Below are 21,526 nucleotides of genomic sequence, written 5' to 3'. Positions count from 1 at the left end.
GCATTTGGCTGCTAACCAAAGGGTTGGCAGTTTGAATCCACCATGTGTTCCTTGGAAATCCTATGGGGCAGTTCTACTCTGTCCTATAGGATTGCTGTTCTAAGTAGGAATTGACTCCATGGCCATGGGTTTTTGTGGGTATTTAAGACTATGAGAAGAGGGATTTGTAAGAATTAGAGTTAATTCCAAAGACGTGAAAAGTTAGGACAGAAATACAAATGAAAAAGCCATCCTTTAAAATTGCGGAATCAAAGAGCATTTGGGTCTATCCTGCTGCTGCTGTCTGAACTGTTACCGTGTCTACTGCTGAGTTGCTACACTTCCATTCACAAGCATTTATTATATGCTTTTTCGGTTAATCCACAACTATAGCAATTGTGCCACAAATTTTGTTTACATCAGTTTATTTATTCTCACCACAACCTTATGAGATTAGATGCTATTATCCTAATTTATGAAACTAAGCTCTGAGATGTTGAATAATTTGCCTAAGGAAGAAGTGCAGAGGAAAAAAACAAACCAAAGCCATTGCTATGGAGTCAATTTCAACTCATAGTGACCCTATAGGACAGAGTAGAGCTGCCCTATAGGGTTTCCAAGGAGTGGCTGGTGGATTTGAACTCCCTACATTTTGGTTAGGAGCCGTAGCTCTCACCCACTGTGCCACCAGGGCTCCGAAGTACGGTGAGCTGAGCCTTATTGTTCTGATTCCTAAACAAAGCTCTAGTTTTTTTCTCATGAGTTTGGAAAAGCCTTTGTCATGAGCTCTATTGGTTCAAAGCAATCAGCGTTACAAGTGTATAAATAAGTAATATATAAATAACATACCAGAAGACATTGTGTCTCATGAAAGGGTATCAAATCATTAATGAAATCCGAAATTTAAGAATCTAATCTTCCCATTTATCCTCCTCATCATGAATTGTTTATTCAAATTTTGGGTTCGCTTCTCATTTTTTTCTGTGATCTAAAAAGCCCAAATGACGTCTCTAATTAAACATCTAAGAACTGATTTTCTCTGGGGTAGGTAGCTTAAATCTTGAATTTTCCACAAATTAGTTAGTTGACCTTGGAAAAGTCACTTATCCTTTCTGAGCCTCTGGTACTGCCCTCCAGGGTTTTGTGAGACCTGAATGAGATAATCCATGTGAAACTATCCAAAGTTAGTACTCGTGACAAAAGTTTGTATTTGTTAAATGTTAGCTCAGTGTGGATATAAATCAGCAATTTCTTTTCAGACTAGATTTTCCAGTCTTTCCAAAGGATAAGTTCTTTACGTCTCTCTCACAACATAATCCACGATCTCATGCTTGAGTTGAATGGAACAAAGAGATCAATGCCAGATTTCCAACAGCCCATATCCTTATTGACTACAAATAATGACTATGTCTAAGATTATGTACTGATTTTTTTAATCTAATATTTGTCTATGTCCTGAAATTATTTTATAACTAAATGTATCTATCTATCTATACGTGTGTATGTATTTTCTTTTTTCTTCCTCTATAGAGACCAGGACCTCGACAATTTAATTGAAGTAAACTCCAATGTGTCTGAAAGTAATGTGTCTGAAAGTAAGAATGGAAGGTAAGACTTATTATAATTTTCTTTCTCTCTTATTAATTCCACACGTAATTGTATAAATTATACACTTTTTAAAGATTTTCTGGGGTGTTGAATTATATTATGATATTTGTCTATAAATACTACCCAAATACAAAGAACAATGGTATAGGGTACTTAGCAGCTAATATGGAGAAAAAAATAGCAAAATTCTTACTCTATTAGAATTTCTGATGCAGGACCTGCTGCTCTGTTGCTCAGTGTAAACAGTGTCATGGAAATTCAAAGCTCCTCACTGGAGCTGTGAAGATTTATTTTTACTTTCTGTTGCTTGGTAAGTTTTCAACAGTGTATAAAGAACTCTGGGAGTCTCTCCCTTGGATATCCAGCACTAAAAAAAAAAAGGAATGCACAAATTCATCACAGCTACAAAACAAGACCTAGTTTTCAAATTTCTTTACACAACAGAGTATAATAATAGCTTTAAAAATGTTAGACCTTGTTTGGCTTTACAAGGAAGGTTAGGATAGAAGCTATACTTCCTTGTTTTTATAAACTGTTCAAATTAGGAAGGAATGAATGAATAATTTTTTCCATATTTAGGAGTTTCTCCCTCCCCCCACATATGAGAGAACCCTAAAAACAATAAGTTTCTATTTTTATCTTAATTGCAAAAGTACAAATGACTATTCTTTTTTAAATGCTTTTTTATGTAAGGAAATCATACCACTGATTTTGAATGAAGATAGGGGAGAAGCTAGAAAAAGAATTGGCTCACTTTTTTTCCATAATGCCAACAAAAGGCTTCTGCATCTAATAGGTGATAGTTTCTTTCAGCCTCAAATTCCTGAAATCATCTCTTTCCCTCCTCCTTTTCCTGATCCCAAGAAAGTCTTTGATAGAATGAGGGAGGATAAATTTTTAGTAGGATTTGTTTATCTTAGAAAAACATTTATTATTTTGGGAATAGGGCTAGGCTTACAACTACCCAATCTGATTCAAATAATATTTGGAAGTGATAGAGGTAAAAAAAAAAAAAAAAAATTACAAATAAATGATAAAGTATAATTAAGGAACTTCTCACTAATGGTTTGAGAGGTGCTCAAGTTTCAGTTGGGCTTGTTTATAAAATGGGATTTTACATTAAGGATTAATGAGGAGATGGAATTTCATGGACATTCAAGAGCAGGAATGATGGCATGGCCCAGCCTCGTAAAGGCCTGAAATGGAAGGTTGTTCATTCTTGACCCAAGGCAGTTCTAGAATCCTTAGAATCAGGTATATTTGGACATTAACCCTACTTCTTTGTCATTAACATACTCAGCTACCCCTTGAGTGTGAGTTTCTCTTTCCTTTACCTATTGGCTTCCTCATTCTCTACTCTGTATCTCTTTGATAACCCAGAGTTTTACTGCTTCCTCATAATTTCTGTGTACTCAGGCATTCCCTGGTCTTTCTGGTGTCCTTCAGCAGTGCGGGTGTGGAAATCTGCATAGAAGAAGATAAGGACATGGAAAACACCTTTGATTGACTATAATGCGCACACTCCCCTTCCTGCAATTTCATGTGCGCCTCTTGGCTGACGTAATTCAATGATCATGTACAACATCTACAATCAGAAACCCACCACGCTGTCCCCAGTGGGATGGTGATTAACATTATATTCAGTTACGACTCCCAGAAGCTCTGACCACCACTGCAAAACGATTTGTTGATCTCTGAGCTTTATTTCCAGGATGGATTTGTTTCACCTTCATTTCTATTACAATCCTATACAGGTGTGATTTCTCAGGAGGTATTCATTTCTTTTCCAGTCCTATTGAATCCCATATGGGTATGAGTTCTCACTATTCTGCTGTCTACAAATTAAACAGTTAATGTATGTGCCACTCCAACACCAGCAGTTGCAACTGCAATAGAAATTTGAGAAAGAGTGGAAAAGGAAGAATTCTCTGACCTCAATTTCTGGATTCATGTAGTCTAACTACAGAAAGGAAATTTCAATGGGCTTTCGATATTTTTTCGATATGGGTAGATATTTCATAGAAGAGAAAATTGAGGATCAGAGATTAAGAGGCTTGATCAGGCTCAGAAGGTTAGTAAATGGGAGAGGCAGAATGAGCACAGGTGTTCTTACTTCAAGTCCTCTGTTTATTTTTCTACAGTTGTTGGGGGCCCTCAGGTTGATTCCAACTCATTGGGATTCCATATGACAGAGTAGAAATGCCCCATAGGGTTTTCTTGGCTGTAATCTTTAGGGAAGCAGGTTGCCAAGTTTTTTTTTAATTTAGAGCCACTGGGTGGGTTCGAACTGCCAACCTTCAGTTAGTAGCCAAGTGCTTAACCATGGCTCCACCAGGGCTCCTTGTTTTTCTACCATAGAGTTCCTTTTTTTTTACATTTTAAATTTGTAAATTTTGTAAGGGCCCAAGACCTTGACAGTTTTATAGAAGTAAACCCTAACATACAGAACATCTTAAAATGGTAAGCTTTTAACAAGTTTTTATTCTTTATACAAAAGCGATTTATGAAGTTTTGCAGTGATATGGGTGGTTTATAAGTTGAAATTGTCCTAGGGCTGTTTAATTTCAGGTTGCTAAGATTAAGTTAACAAGGCAATAGAAGTCTAAGTAAGAGTCCTGGGCCAATCTGCTAAACTAAGATTTTACTTTATGAATGTGCTTATACAGTCACTTGTATGCCCAAGTAAATTTGATTTATTAAGAATAACTTTAAATGCTTTTGTTGGAGTTCTAACTGATGTAGTCTTTCCCTAAACTTGATGATTAGTGATTATGAGTGAAATAAATTTCATGTAGCCATTTCTCACATTTTAAGGGTACATAATACATTTTTCATCACCTAAAGATAGGATTTTTTTTTAAAAATTGCCATCAAGATAATTACAACTTATGGCAACCCCATGTGTGTCAGAGTAGAACTGTGCTTCGTATGATTTTCAGTGGCTGATTTTTTGGAAGCAGATTATCAGACCTTTCTTTTGAGGCACCTCTGGGTGGACTTGAACCTCCAACCCTTTGTTTAGCAGTTGAGGGTGTTAGGATTTGCATCACCCATGGACTCCAGAATCGCATGGAGAGCTCATTAAAACAGATTTCTGGGCCCCATGCCCAGAGTTCCTGATTCAGTAGATCTGAAGAGGGGCCCGAGAACCAACATTTCTAACAAGTTCCAGGTGATCTCATGATGCTGTTCCTGGTGTCTCACTTTAAGAACTGCTCTAGTGGGTAAGATGTTGGACTTCCTAAACTCTGAGGCAGTGCTTCTCAACCTTGACTGTATGTGAGACAGGTTTAAAAGAATCCCAGTGCCCAAGCTATACCCCCAAACCAATTAAATCAGAATATCTGGGTGTGAACCCCAGACATCAGCATTTTAAAAAGCACTACAGGCTATTCCATTGGTAGCCAAAGTGTTATTTCTCCAACTCTGTGTCTATGGTTCTAAATAATAATACACAAGTATTACCACTTACTTGTATCCAGGCAAACTTTTCTTTGTAAAACCAGCCTGATATTATGAAAAACAAAGGCTTGACAACAATCAGAGACCTAAGGAGACAAAAGAGACATGAGGATTAAGTGAAATGTAATATCCTGGATTGGATTCTGGAGCAGAAAAGGAACGTCAGTGGAAAAATTGTTGAAATCCAAATGCTATTAGTTAATACCATTGCACCAATACTAATTTTTACTTTTGACAAACGTACCATAGTTACATAAGACGTTAGCATAAGGGGAAGCTGGGTGACTGTATTATCTTTGCCATTTTTCTGTAAATCTTAAATACTCCAAAATAAATGGTTTATTTATTTAAAAAAAAATCACTCTCAAAACCTACATGAAAGGAAAAATCCATCAAAGTTGTTCTACACTACAAATTTTTTTCTAGCATTTGTTTTTTATTCACACTTTTAAAAATTAAATCTTTCATGAAGGCTTTGTCATAAATCTCATGATAAACACAACTAGGAAATGGTACTGTTTGCAAATTATTTCCATCTCCTGTCTGCAGATTTTAGAAGCTGGCGATATTTGATTTTACATTGCTGAGCTCAAAGCAAACACATTTCGAACTCATTGATAACCTCTGCCCTTTGAAGCTATCTGTTGGCTAAAGTTGAGTTTTATGTTGTATAGTATAGGATTTGAGTATTTCCAATCAACTCCTAGCTGGGTTTATTTTCCCTGGGAATGACATATTCTAATAATCATATTGATCTAATCTTCTAATAATAATTCCACCTTTTCATTATTTAGTATCATTTTAACTAACCTGTATGTTTTGTGAAACAAGATTATTTTCTGTATTCCAGAGATAATATGTAAACAAATGTTTTCCTCTTCTTTAAGAGCTACCTAGAAATAGAAGTAACAGCCTGTTTGATGATATGGCTTGATTAAGATCTAAAATCCACTCTGGATTTTCATGTGTCTCCTATAACAGAGTTTACTAACATGGAGGAGGAATAAGAGCTAACATTTTCACTATTCTTCCTTAAGAATTTCTTCTGCTTCATAGGGACAAGCCAAATACTCTACGCTTTGTTCAACATAGTGACATTCTTAGATTAGCTGCGATCTAGGTCAGAGTTCTGCTGTCTTCAAAGCATTCCCTTCTATTAAAAACAAAATGGAAAGTAGAGTTACTCAAAGCAACCCCTGGATTATTTTTGTTAAACTGATAAACTTTCGGATATATTGCACATGGTAAACTTCCTAAAATGGCGCTGCTTCTGTGACATTACTAGAACCAATTTCAGATGGTTTCCTCCCTTGATAAAAAGATGTTCTACCCTAGAGTTAGACAATGTGGGACATGGCTATAGAGTAATCTTCATGGTAAAATAGTGGTCCCGTGGAGGGAATAAAGTATAAATATTCTGTGTGAGTACCTGTGAAGAAACTAGGCAAACAGATTCACTGTATATAAAATAATGTTAATTGAGCAAAATTTTAATAAAACAAAGAACTTCTAAGTGGCCTTGATTTTCAGTGCCAAATATTTGTGTTTGCTTTTTCAGACTAAATGGGCAAGTCAATGGTTCTACCAATGTACTAAACAGCCAGTCTACTGGAACCATTGCCTATTCTTATGAAATCAGGAACAATCCCAGATACTGTGGTCAGTTAGGAAACAAGTGACGGAACCATGTTCCCTATGCTTTTAAAAAACATCCAAAATGCAAACTTCATCCTTTTTTTTTTTTTCTGAAATGAAGAAATTTCCAGTTTGATCAGAGATTACATGTAAACAGCCTTACAAAAAGGTGGTGAATTATCAAGTTAATCTTTGTTACCTCGTGACATCTGGATCTGAAAGTGTAAAATATGTAACTAAAATGTGTTTTTCCTAGAAAGTTTACACATTTGGTAAAAAATATTTTTTAAAGCTAAATGGTATTTTGCATTATTCTCTATCCTCAAAAGGAGAAAATAAAACAGAGCATCATAAAGGTGGCAATTCCACTTAATAACAAAGATTGCAAAGGGGATTCTTACAAAAATGATTAAGAAAAAACTGGATATGCCAATTTTTTCCTGATTAACCACTGTCATCGAGTAGATTCTGATTTTCTCAAACACACTATTAACAGAATAAGGACCACCATTTGCTATTTTATACAAAGTATGATTATGACATTGATGTTGACATTCTTTCCCCTCTTGCTGTAGAGTCGATTCCAACTCGTAGCGACCATGCAGAACAGAGTAGAACTGCCCCACAGGGCTTCCAAAGCTGGAAGCAGACTACCACACCTTTCTCCTGGAGAGCGGCTGGTGGGTTTAAACTGTTGACCTTTTGGTTAGCAGTTGAGTCCTTTAACCACTGCTCTATCAGGGCTCCTTTGGAACACTTTAGGTAGATCTAGAAGGCTTCATCCCCTACATGTCTGTCACTTTGTCATACTGTGGGGGCTTGCGTGTTGCTGTGATGCTGGAAGCTATGCCACCAGTATCCAGATACCAGGAGGTTCACCCATGGGGGTTTCAGCTGAGCTTCCAGACTAAGGCAGACCAGGAAGAAGGACCCGGCAGTCTACTTCTGAAAAGAATTAGCCAGTGAAAACCTTATGAATAGCAGCAGAACAGTGTCTGATATACTGCCAGAAGGTTGGAAGGCACTCAAAAGACGACTGGGGAAGAACTGCCTCCTCAAAGTAGAGTCCACCTTAAATGATGTGGATGGACTAAAGCTTTCGGGACCTTCATTTGCTGATGTGGCACGACTCAAAATGAGAAGAAATAGCTGCAAACATCCATTAATAATCAGAAGGTAGAATGTACGAAGTATGAATCTAGGAAAATTGCAAATCATCAAAAATGAAATGGAACAAATAAACATTGATATCCTAGACATTAGTGAGCTGAAACGGACTGGTATTGGCCACGCTGAATCAGACAATCATATGGTCTACTACACCGAGAATGACAACTTGAAGAGGAATGGTGTTGCATTCATTGTTAAAAAGAATATTTCAAGACCTATCCTGAAGTGCAATGCTGTCAGTAATAGGATAATATCCGTATACTTACAAGGAAGACCAGTTAATATGACTATTATTCAAATTTACACACCAACCACTAAGGCCAAAGATGAAGAAATTGAAGATTTCTATCAGCTTCTGCAGTCTGATCAAACATGCAATCAGGATGCATTGATAATTACTGGTGACTGGAATGCAAAAGTTGGAAACAAAGAAGAAGGATCACTAGTTGGAAAACATAGCCTTGGTGATAGAAACAACGCTGGAGATCAAATGATAGAATTTAAAAGGTCAACAACTTCTTCGTTGCAAATACCTTTTTTCACCAACATAAATGGCAAATAAACACATGGACCTCACCAGATGGAATATGCAGGAATCAAATTGACTATATCTGTGGAAAGAGACGATGGAAAAGCTCAATATTATCTATCAGAACAAGGCTAGGTGCTGCTTGTGGAACAGATCATCAATTACTCATGTGCAAGTTCAAGGTGAAACTGAAGAAAATCAGAGCAAGTCCACAAGAGCCAAAGTATGACCTTGAGTATATACCACCTGAATTTAGAGACCATCTCAAGAATAGATTTGAAGTGTTGAACACTAATGACCAAAAACCAGACAAGTAGTGGAATGACATCATATATGAAGAAAGTAAGAGGTCATTGAAAAGAAAGGAAAGAAAGAAACGTCCAAGATGAATGTCAGAGAAGATTTGGAAACTGGCTGTCAAACGTCGAGCAGCTAAAGCAAAAGGAATGATTGATGAAATAAAAGAACTGAACAGAAGATTTCAAAGGGCAGCTTGAGAAGACAAAGTAAAGTATTATAATGACATGTGCAAAGAACTGGAGATAGAAAACCAAAAGGGAAGAATATGCTCAGCATTTCTCAAGATGAAAGAACTAAAGAAAAAATTCAAGCCTTGAGTTGCGATAGTGAAGGATTCTATGGGAAAAATATTAAATGACTCAGGAAACATCAAAATAAGATGGAAGGAATACACAGAGTCATTATGCCAAAAAGAATTAGTCAATTTTCAACCATTTCAATAGGTAGCATATGATCAGGAACCGATGGTACTGAAGGAAGAAGTCCAAGCTGCACTGAAGGCATTGGTGAAAAACAAGGCTTCAGGAATCGATGGAATATCAATTGAGATGTTTCAACAAATGGATGCAGTGCTGGAAATGCGCACTCATCTATGCCAAGAAATTTGGAAGACAGCTACCGGGCCAACCGACTGGAAGAGATCCGTTTTTATGCCTATTCCCAAGAAAGGTGATCCAACCAAATGCTGAAATTATCGAACAGTATTATTAATATCACATGTAAGCAAAATTTTGCTGAAGATCATTTAATAGTGGCTGCAGCAGTATATCGACAGAGCTGACAGAAATTCAGGACAGATTCAGAAGAGGATATGGTACTGCAGATATCATCGCTGATGTCAGATGGATCTTGGCTGAGCAGAGAATACCAGAAAAATGTTTACCTGTGTTTTATTGACTATGCAAAGGCATTCGACTGTGTAGATCATAGCAAATTATGGATTACATTGTGAAGAATGGGAATTCCAGAACACTTAATTGTGCTAATGAGGAACCTGTACATAGACCAAGAGGCAGTTGTTCAGACAGAACAAGGGGATACTGAGTGGCTTAAAGTTGGGAAAGGTGTGTGTCAGGGTTGTATCTTTTCACCATATCAAGTCAATCTGTATGCTACACAAATAATCTGAGAAGCTGGACTATATGAAGAACTGGGCATCAGGATTGGAGGAAGACTCATTAACAACCTGCATTATGCAGATGACACAACCTTGCTTGCTGAAAGTGAGGAGGACTTGAGGCACTTACTGATGAAGATCAAAGACCACAGCCTTCGTATGGATTACACCTCAACATAAAGAAACAAAAATCCTCACAACTGGACCAATAAGCAACATCATGATAAACAGAGAAAAGATTGAAGTCAAGGATTTCATTTTACTTGGATCCACAATCAACACCCATGGAAGCAGCAGTCAGGAAATCAAAAGACACGTTGCATTGGGCAAATCTGCTGCAAAGGACCTCTTTCAAGTTGAAAACCAAAGATGTCACTTTGAAGACTAAGGTGCGCCTGACCCAAGCCATGGTATTTTCAATCACATCATATGCATGTGAAAGCTGGGCAATAAATAAGGAAGATCGAAGAGGAGTTGATGCCTTTGAATTGTGGTGTTGGCAAAGAATATTGAATATACCATGGACTGCTAGAAGAACAAACAAATCAGTCTGGAAGAAGTACAACCAGAGTGCTCCTTAGAAGCAAGGATGGCAAGACTGCATCTTACATACTTTGGACATGTTGTCAGGAGGGGTCTGTCCCTGGAGAAGGACATTGTGCTTGATAAAGTACAGGGTCTGTGAAAAGAGGAAGACCCTCAATGAGATGGACTGACACAGTGGCTGCAACAATGGGCTCAGCATACTAACAATTGTGAGGATGGTGCAGGACCGGGCAGTGTTTCATTCTGTGGTACATGGGGTTGCTATGAGTCGGAACCAACTCGACGGCACCTAACAAAAACACAACAACAAAATGCTTCCTTAAATTACATGTTGTCACGATAGTTAATTAAGATCCACTTTTGTTTGAGATTTTTGGGGAAAGTTATAGTTTAGAAAATAAAAGGGCCATCAGGGAAACAGAATGTAAAACATATTACGCAAATATTCAGAGTAATTCTCATGCTCTACAACAGATTTCCTGAGTAACCAATTTTCGTAATAACACTCTGGAAGTAGGCCAAGACAGTGGAAGTTAAGAACAAAATGAGAGACATAAAATAAAGAAATTTTGCAAAGTGTACTAATACAACTTTAACATTTATATTCCAAAAATTATGGAAGAAATTTACAAAGCATTTTTTTGCATTAAATTGAATAACAGCCTTGTTATTTTTCCTATCCTTGTAAGTAAACTTTAAATGTGAGGTAAAATGGTTTGTCTTGCAGCTCCAGTGTTGGAAGCAGGCATGAAGGACCAAAGGATACAGTTGTGTACACAAGGACATATGTGGAGAATAGGTATCAGAACTTTATTTCAAAAGTTTTACTGTATTTATTTTATAATTTTGAAATGACCTATGTTTAAGAAGAGATACTATTTTTTTAGGTATGCTTCTTTCAAATTGAAGACCGCTTAAGAATATATTGAGTTCTAGGTATATAATTCTTCATAATGTTTCCAATATTTAGTTGATAAATAATCAAGTAATATTTCAATGTAACACATGTATATGTAATAGGATTGTTGTTGTTAGATGTGGTCAGGTAGATTCCAACTCGTAGTGACCCCATGTGACAGAGTAGAATGGCCCTGTAGGGTTTCCTAGGCTGTAATCCTTATGGGAACTGACTACTACGTCTTTCTTATGATGAACTGCTGGGTAGGTTTGAACTGCCAATGTTTAGGTTAGCAGTCAAGCCCTTAACCATTTGTGCCACCAGGGCCATTAAAAGTTCTCATAAACTTATATGCCTACGTACTTATAATAAGCTTTACCAAGTTACACAAATATTGCTATGCTAAATTGAAGTCCAACTTTAGTCAAATGCTTCTATCTGCCATGCTTACCTCTAATCTGAAATAAGTGATAACTTTTAGTAGATCCTCTGGTCCAAATTAAACTTGTTGAGGAAAATGTCAACCAAGGTCAAGGATTCTAAATCCGTTCAATTTTCAGGTTTTCAAGAAGCATGATAGAGTGGGGGGTGGGGGGGAAGGAGACCTGGTGGTACAGTGGTTAAAGCACTTGGCTGCTGACCAAAAGGTCCACAGTTGGAACCCATCAGCCGCTCCTCGGGAGAAAGATGTGACAGACTACTTCCATAAATATTTACAGCCTTGGAAACCGCATGGGTCTACACTGTACCATAGGGCCCCTATGAGTCAGAATTGACTTGATGGTGGTTTTTTGGTTAATATAGTGAAACCTGTGACAGCTGGAACTTGATGGGACTGCCTTGTTTTTCCAGGTCTTGCAAGCTTGCCACCTTTGAGAGGGTGAAGTTACCACTTTACTGTCATTAGCATTTAGTGGGAAATATTTGAGTTTTCCTTCTCTGACAGGTTTTTGGCCTTACACAGGTTTTACTGTAACAAAAATTAGCCTAATTGTGGGGTAATGTAATGGAAGGCGCACAAATACGGATATGAGTGACAAGTGTTAATCAGAGTCCATTTCAAAGCGCCAAATAGCAAGTATTCAGGGAAGCCTCCTGTGGGGAGGGGGCCTGAGGAAGCTCCAGGAAATTCAGTACTTGTCAAAAGGTGAGCAAATTTCCAAAAAAAGGGTTTCTCAAACTCAGGCATAATTTACTTTGTAAAATACAACCATAAAATTGATTTTCCTCCTTAGTCTAACTCTCACTCTTTGTTGTGTCCAAGGCAGTGATTCCTGCTGTCTTTTAACTACACTAAAAGTTAAAAATTTTTAGTAAATTTTAAAATATCAAGTAGTTACTAAGTCTGAAAGAAATTGGTAACTAGATAACTAGTACCAAATATTACAGTGAAAGCAAGTGACCAAATATCAGCAGATAGAATAAGAATAATGTAGACAGGTATCCTATATTCACATAATAACCTCTCTCACATATTTTCACCCCTGTGGGGTATCACACCAATACATTTTGCTTTTTAAAGAAGTTAGTCTCATAGGAACCAATGCCAAACAACTATAATGCTGAAATGTTTAGAGAACAGTACTTTTTTTTTAGATTTAGGAATATTCTATTACCATAATAGTCTAATTTTTTGATTTCTCGAATAAATGAATATTAAATTGATTCATGGAAGTGTCAAAAATAAAATGTGCCTAAATTATTTTGTTATGATGACTATATTCTTTTAACTACAGTGAATTTTACAGTCTATTTTTAACTATATTGATTCCAGTGCCTCCCAAATAAAGTCATGATCATGTTGAATAGAGTTATACAGAACAGTAATTCTCAAAATGTGGTCCCTGGACCAGCAGCATCAGCATCACCTAGAAACTTATTAGAAATGAGAATTCTTGGGCCCCACTGCAGACCTACTGAATCAGAAACTCTGCAGGTGGGGCCAGGCAATTTGTAGTTTGACAAGCCCTCCAGGTGATTCTGAGGAGCCCTGGTGGCACAATGGTTAAGCACTAGGCTGTTAACCCAAAGTTTGGTGGTGCTCCATGGGAGAAAAAACCTGGTGATCTGCTCCCATAAAGATTACCCATTGCCATCGGACCCTATAGGACAGAGTAGAACTGCCCCATAGAGCTTCCAAGGAGCACCTGGTGGATTTGAACTGTTGACCTTCTGGTTAATAGCCATAGAACTTAACCACTACACCACCAGGTTTTCGCCACAATGATTACAACCTAGGAAACCCTATGAGTTAGTTTTACTCAGTCATCTAGGGTTGCTACAAGTTGGAATTGATACAAGCACGCACCACACCAACCAGGTGATACACAGCCAAGTTTAAGACCACATAATATTATGGCTTATCAGGCCAATAGACTGCAGGCCAGGAAACTCAAAGGATTGGTTGCCCTCCTCTACCTCAACCTAACAAGGATGGTGATGCAAGTCAAACATCCCTAACTTCCCTAAAAATCTGATCACTGTCTGACCGTGCAGTATAATCAAGAGACCTCAGGGCCTGGAATCAGATATAGATTTGACTCCTTGTTTGTCATTCACCAGCTACACGACCTTGGTAAAGTTACTTAATCTATTCAATCTCAGTTTCCTCATCTGTAAAATGTGGGCAATGATAGATACTTAGTGCATAAATATGTGCGAAGTCTTATTTAGCCTTGCAGGGGTTTTGTATTTTATGAAATGAATTTCATTTCTGACAGCAGTCTGCCGAAGGGCAGTTTGAAGGGAGAGAGAGGTTTCTCATTTACGAAACCCAAGGGAGGGCTGTAGGGCTATCACTCACTGTATGAAATAATAGTAACGTATTGCTTCCAGTCCTAACACACTCCCAGGTAGCGTGAGTGTTTAGGAAGCAATGGTGAGCGGCCAGTGAAGTGCATTACTGAGTTCATTTGTGTCTAGGAAATTGAGACATTCACAAACTGGGATAAACTAAGAAATGGAAAAAAAAAAGGGGGGGGAGGGGGACTTTTAAAACATCACACTCTTTTTGCTTTCATTATAAATTATTCTTTACTGGATGTTTCCAAGTAAAAAGAAAACTTTCTATTCCTTTCTTTAAAAGTCCCAGAGTCACTGTTTCTCCCTGTGAATGGTGTATGTGTGGGTGTGCTTGTACTGGTTCATGTTTTATGTATTTCATTTTATCTGTGTTAGAGTGCATGTAGCCTTCTTTTAGTAAATAAGTGAGGTTACAGTATACATTTCATGACGATTACAGCTTCTTTTCCCACTTAAACACTTGTTCCTACATTCCTTATCCCCTTCTCTTCATACATTGATGGAGTCCCTGGGTGGTACAACAGTTAATGCTCTTGGCTGCTAACCGAAAGGTTGGAAGCTTACGTCCACCCTGACCACCATGGAAGAAAGGTCTGGGTGAGATACTTGTGAAAAATTAGCCACTGAAAACCCTGTGGAGCACAATTCTATTCTGACACACATGGGGTTGCCATGAGTTGGAATCAACTCAGTGGCAACTGGTTAGATATACTTTGATAGATAGGTCATGTCAGAGGTGGCTTGTATGTGAATACTTCTCCAGATTTAAAGAAAAAAAAAAGAAAAGTGCCAGTACATTGTCTTGGCATGTAACATCACAATGAATAATACTAATATAGGCAAATAATACTAATTTTCCCCAGTATTGGTGTATAGGCATATACACCAATACTGGGGAAAATAGCCCAATTCTCACACATCTGTATTGTTTATTTCTAGTAAATCACCTAAGGGTGTACATCCGGAAAATACCTCTGGAAACTACATTCAGACTGTTTATTCAACTTCTGATAGGTGAGTATGTATACATGTTTTATACATAAAAGTATGTATATTCTTGCTATCCTTGGTGCTTGGAGATCGCAGTCCCGATAGAGATTGTTTTATATGTATATGAATGGAGAAAAGTACAACTCATTACAACATTTGCATTCAGGAATTTGTTTGTTTTCTGGTGTTGCTGCTCCTTGATTTTGATGCACTTTATTAAGACCTTTCTGTGCTTTGAAGCTGCCTACAAGGCCAGCTCCTCAGCGATTGGTGATTCCCAGGAATCCCCAGTAGTACCACATCATTATCATCTAGGCTCCACTACCTCACTAAACTGGCTTCAGCCCTCCCTCCCTGCCATTCTCCAAAGGCAGCTCGCCTTACAAAGAGCTGCTTGGATAAGCGCTATCACCCACTCTCCTCCCAAGCTCGGTTCTCAGAAGTGGGGTTAAAAATGGTATTGATTTAGTGCTGGTGAATTGGCCCCATTCCAGGCTTTTGCTGTAGATGAACCTCTTTTACCACTTAATGTTCAGTGGGGCACATAGGTGACACTCATGCTAGTGTGGCCTGAAATCTTCCAGTGGAGGAAATGAAAATTCACTATTAGCATTATATATTTGGAAACCAGGAGTAATGGAAGTACCCAGTATTCATTCCATTGATGGTGTTTCTCTCTAGCAGGGGCTGGAAATGTGGCTTATTGAGGGTAAACCCCTTGGCATTGAGTTGATTCCGACTCATAGTGACCCTATAGGACAGAGTAGAACTGCCCCATAGAGTTTCCAAGGAGTGCCTGATGGATTTGAACTGCCGACCTCTTGGTTAGCAGCCATAGCTCTTAACCACTGTGCCGCCAGGGTTTCCCTTGAGGGTAAGAACATACTTTGTTTTTATATATAGCCTCAGCTTCTCATGCAGTGCTTGGCACCTAACAGGTGTCCTATAAATGTTTTTTGAAAACATGAACATATGTCACATTTGCTAAGAGAAACATGGGCCAGGCATTAAAAGTATGCCCCATGTCTGTCACTTTTACAAGGTCTTGCCCATTGCCAATGCTTTGCTGAGTGTCTTGGCTTTAAGTCTTGCTTCTTTGAGGAATAAAGTCACCTATACAAGTAGTAGACAGAACTACAAATGCTGTTTAGATAATAAAAAGAGCTAGGTCTGATATAATGTTTTGAAAAGACCTTTGATTAATGGTATGGTCTTGTCAAAAGATAAACAACTCAGAACACCATTACTAGATTGCTATGCAGGTTTAATAGACAATTTGAAAGTTGGGCAGCACAAAATTTACCTAGTCAATCAGCGCTCAGATCAGTTAGGATTCTTAAAGTGCTTTTATGTAAGTCATCAGGAACTTTTGAACAAAATTTCTGATTGGTTGACATATACATAATTTTGCTAAACAGTTACAAGACAGTGACAAGATCAGTGAGACTTGGTTACAAGATTCCTAAAGTTTTGAAAACAGGACATTTTCATCAATCTTGAAAATAGGGTCTGCTCATTAGTTTTGAAAGCAGGTTGTATTTATTAATCTTAAAAACAGGATGTGTTTATTAATTCTGATTGTTTTCTGGAAGAATAAGTTTAAGTGAAAGTTAATGAAACCAGCCGTTCTGGTTTCAGTGGGCCTAGTCGCCTAGCTACTTTTAAAGGTTAGTTTATAACATAGCTGAAAGATTATTTGTTAGACTGCATGGATTTTTAACAACGTTTAACAAGATGGCCTTTGGTATCGTGGGTAAGAGAATTCTTTATGTTTTCATAAGGCAAAACTTACAATTTTTTAACAATCTTCAGAGCTTTCCCTGGGCTGGTGTTTTTATTGTTAAGGAGGGAAACATTCCTCATAAAACTTTTGCTGTTAAGGTGAAGTATTTCAGTCCTGTTCCTAGGATAGTCCTTCAAATTTTTCTTAGTCATTAGTGCAAAAGTCAACCCTTTGTAAGTCCAAGCAGTCTAGCTGTTGATTATTGTGTGAAATTGGCTGTGTCCCCACAGGTCTTCTCTAAGCATGCCAATCGCCTTTAAAGTGGCTTCCCACTGATTACAGGATAAAGACCAATTTCCTTTGTGCCCTCTGTATGGGCCTTCACAACCAGGTTCTGCTGAATATTGACCAATGCCCAATCAATCCAAATGCCTTCATTGTGTGGCATCTTTGTACATCCTGTTCACTCTGCTTGGAATTCTTCTGTCACACCCTACCCCACCTCTCTGAGCCCACCTGGAGAGGTCCTTCTTCTTCAGGATTTAACTCAATGACAGTTTTCTGAGAAGCCTTTCCTGACTTCACCCTAGGGTTAGTTGTTCTCTGTGCTCTCACAATTCTTTCCACATATTTATATTATACTGTGATCCTCAAATCTCACATCTCCCTCCCCTGGTGGAACGAAAGTTTCTCAACCGTCTTGCTCTTCTTTGTATTCCCAGTTCCTAGCCCAGTGTCTATGGGATGGATGAATGATATAAGGCACCTATTTTTCACTCTTGAATTGCTTACAATCTTGAAGGGGAAATTGGGCTTGTGTGTGTGCGTGTGTACATATTATGTATGCATATGAGAACCCACAGGAAAATATTTGCCAGGAATCTATAAGCAAGTAGCTATAGAGTTTATTGAAAAAGGAAAATATTTGTTTATGTTCATAAAGGTTAGGAAGAGTTTACTAGACTGAAAGGCTAAAACCAGATAAGGTTTATCTGTTCTAATCCCTTTTTTCCCACCTTTGAGTCCCTTCCAGTTTTTCTCCTGTCTGCTTCCTAGGTAACTTATTTCAACACAGAGATCCCAAGAGACCTCATAGCAGGCCCCAGAGCAGCACCAGGAGCTTGGAGCCAGGTCATCTCCATTCAAATCCTGGCTCTACTCCTCACTGTGTGACAGTTATTTACCCTTCTGTGTTCTGCCCGCTTCTTTTGTCAAGACTAAGTCTATGAAAGTAAGGAGCATGGAAAAATGCCTGGTACATATGAAGCACTATATAAATATTGGCTATTTTTATTTTGCCACATCATGCATGATACATCCTACTCTAGAAATTTCAGGCTCACATGTTAAAACCCTGAACCTAGTAAACTCTACAAGATGCTATTTAAAACTTAATCCTAAAACCTTCCAAAAGGAAAACAGTCCAACATTTGTTGACTTTATTAAGCTTTATTAAGGCTGTGGTATGCTGCAAGGTATTTGGGATTCTGAGGACCACAGCTATAGTTCATTTATTACTCGACATTTTTTTCCAGAATTAAAAAACAAACAAACAAACGAACAATATTCCACCATCAAATTTATGGCCCAGTTATGCTTCCTTGGAAAATATAAATTTTGTCATAAGTAGCCCAATGTTCTGAGTCTCATGATGACACCAAGAGAAGTTATTATAGGTAGTGTTTTGGTGATCCTAGAGCCTAGGGTGTTACAGACCCATCATCTGTGAATTTAATAATATTCTCTTGAATGAATTTCTATTTTTGATCTATTGAATGTTTTGAGAATTAAAAATTTATATTACTATTCAGCATAATTTTTTTCATGTAATCTGTAAAATGATACATGCAAATTAATAATTAAAAAACCCTTCTAACTTCAAGGGGTATTTATTACTTAGCTCAGTTAGGAAGCTATGAACATTTCAGTGCTGCCCCAGATGCATTCTTGATTGCTGATGAATTAATAATTTGAGACTTTCCCAAATGTGAATTCTTTGACATCATTTTGCGATAACGAGACAAGAATCCATCTTATTACTAGAATAAGCAAACCCCAAACTTTCCTTGATTTTGCACAATTTCTTAAAGTATCATGAAAGCTAACTTATTCCCACATGATTTTATGGGAGATACACCTGTCTTTTGTACAACGGCAGATTTATTTTTTTTTAATTGCTTATGTCTCTGTAGGTCTGTCATTGAGAGAGATATGTGCACTTACTGCCGAAAACCCTTGGGCGTAGAAGCGAAAATGATTTTAGATGAATTACAAATTCGCTGCCACTGCACTTGCTTTAAGGTAAAAATGTGCTCATTTACTTTAACTAAATATAAAATTGTATAATGACTGGAATAAAAATAATTATTTAATGAAATACATGGGATGAAGTTAAAGCTTTCAGAAATACTATCACCCTCATTAATAATGTACTGCTTAAATATTTCCTGGAGTTCTGCAGTCTAAACCTCGAGGTTTTGTAATTACGATCTTGGCTTTAGTCTTAGGGTTGATTACTAAAGCATTTATTCACTCTTACTCTAGAGGTTTAAATCTGTGAAAAAGACAAACACTTGATCTCTTTATAAAAGCTTTTGCAACTTTTTAATAAATCATTTATTATATAAAATATACAATGAAATCCAGAAAGGAAAATGAATTGTTGAGAAGACAGCAGATCCTTTTATCATGAAATTACACAGTGCTGATAGGCTTACAATAGTTGAAACTCATTTTCTGCTTTTGAGAGTATGATTCTTTATAATAATTAATTACATATGTAACTGTAGGTTATTGTTGTTGGGTGCTGTCGAGTCAATTTCAACTCATGGTGACACTGTGTGACAGAGAAACTGCCCCATAGGTTTCTCTAGGCTGTGATTTTTATGGGAGCAGATTGCCAGGTGTTTCTCACTTGGAGGCACTGAGTAGGTTGGAATCTCCAACCTTTCAGTTAACAGCCAAGTGCTTAATCATTGTGCCACCAGGGCTTGTTCATCATAGCTTAGTATAGTAGTAACGAAACTTGCATTAGCAGAGAGCTTCATAGCCTGGGCTTTCATATGCCATTTCTTTTGATTCTCACAGTAATGTTGGGTGTGTCAATATTATAGTTGTTGGTGTGACCGAGAAGTTAGAAGACCAGGATTCTAGTTCTGGCTCTACTGCTAACTGCGTCTGTGTGACCTTGGACAATCACCTAAATTATCTTGGCCTCAGTTTCCCTTTTTATAACATGGGCGCAGTTGACTAGATCAGTGGTTCTCAACCCCGGCTGCATGATGTAATCATCTGAGGTGACTAGAAACCAAGGGAATGCTTGGGACCAGCCCCAGATTAATTAAATCAAGAATCTCAGAGATAATTCCTGGAAGTTGATCTTTTTAAAAGCTCTATGTTCTTGTTGCTATGTGCTATCAAGTCCATTTCAACTCATAGTGACCCCAGGTGACAGAGGAGAATTGTCCCATAGGATTTCCTAGGCTGTAATCTTTTTGGAAGCAGATCATCAGGTCTTTCTCCCTCTGAGCTGCTGGGTGGATTTGAACTGCCAACCTTTCTGTTAGTAGTCGAGCATTTAACCATTGTGGCACCAGGGCTCCTTAGAAGTTTGTAGGCAAGTCTAACACGCAGCAAGTTTGAGAACCAGTTGCCTAGACAGATGGGCCCTTTCTAGTGCTGACATTCTATAATCCATTCCAATTATCTTATTCAGCCAAGTAGATGTAATACTTTGTCAGCTGATTGCTTCTTCTCCAATTAGCTTCAAACAGAGACACATAGCAATAAAAAATACAATGCCTCATTTTGGGCCAAAAAAAATTCAGTTTTTTATAGAATTAAATTTAAACAAACATATAGAATTGTATATATATATAATAGAATATAAAATTATACATACATATATATCTTTTACAAAGAATATACATGTATACAGAATATAAATTTAAATATTAAAATATAATCTGAAGATTGAGTAACTATGAGAAAATGAAATTACTTTCTTTTTGTTACTGGAATTTACTCAATTAAGCAAAAACTTAGTTTATAGCTCTATATTTTAAATTATTATGCAGACCCAGAAAGACTTGAAAGCAGAGACTCAAACAGATACGTGTATACCAATGTTCAATGCAGCATTGTTTGCAATATCCAAAAGGTGGAAACAACCCAAGTGTCCATCAACAGATGAATGGATAAACAAAATGTGGTACCTACATACAAGGGAATGGCATTCAGCCTTGAAGAGTAATGGCATTCCAATACATGCTACAACATGGATGATCCTCAAAAACATTATGTTGAGTGAAATAAGTCAGACACAAAAGGATAAATATTGTATAATCCCACTTATATGAAATATCTAGACTAGTCAAATGCATAGAGGCCAAACGTTATTAGTGGTTACCAGGGGCCTGTGGGAGGGAAAGGAGGAGGTTACTATTTAAGGGACACTGAGTTTCTGTTAAGGGTGGTGAAAATTTGGAAATGGATTGTAGTGATGGTTGTGCAAAATGGTGAATGTAATTAATGTCACTGAGTTGTACAAGTAAAAATGGTTTAAATGGCAAATGTTTTGCTATATATATTTTACCACAACAAAATTTAAAAAAAAAATGCAGAAAACGTTTAAAAACAAGGAAATTCCCCCTGATTATTGCTTTTGGAAAATTAGAATAATTTTGATTTCTCACATTTTGGGGCATTTATTTCCATTTTCAATTTAAAATACTACTAACTGAGAATAAAAAAATTCCCACACTCCTA

General features: G+C 37.4%; 1 protein-coding gene across 2 annotated transcripts in view; it reads left to right on the top strand.

Moving 5' to 3' along the window:
- The window catches only part of SCEL (sciellin), a 210,237-nt gene that overhangs the window by 185,243 nt on the left and 3,468 nt on the right, over positions 1-21,526 (top strand). For both annotated transcript variants that reach the window (XM_064270007.1, XM_064270008.1), the window contains exons 24-27: positions 1,510-1,587; positions 11,074-11,145; positions 14,986-15,060; positions 18,952-19,060. In XM_064270007.1, the coding sequence (XP_064126077.1) occupies positions 1,510-1,587; positions 11,074-11,145; positions 14,986-15,060; positions 18,952-19,060 (334 nt within the window). The remainder of the gene's footprint in view (positions 1-1,509; positions 1,588-11,073; positions 11,146-14,985; positions 15,061-18,951; positions 19,061-21,526) is intronic.

Source organism: Loxodonta africana, chromosome 17, assembly GCF_030014295.1.
Source record: "Loxodonta africana isolate mLoxAfr1 chromosome 17, mLoxAfr1.hap2, whole genome shotgun sequence".
Lineage (NCBI taxonomy): Eukaryota > Metazoa > Chordata > Mammalia > Proboscidea > Elephantidae > Loxodonta > Loxodonta africana.
This window is presented reverse-complemented; position numbering and strand designations above follow the sequence as displayed.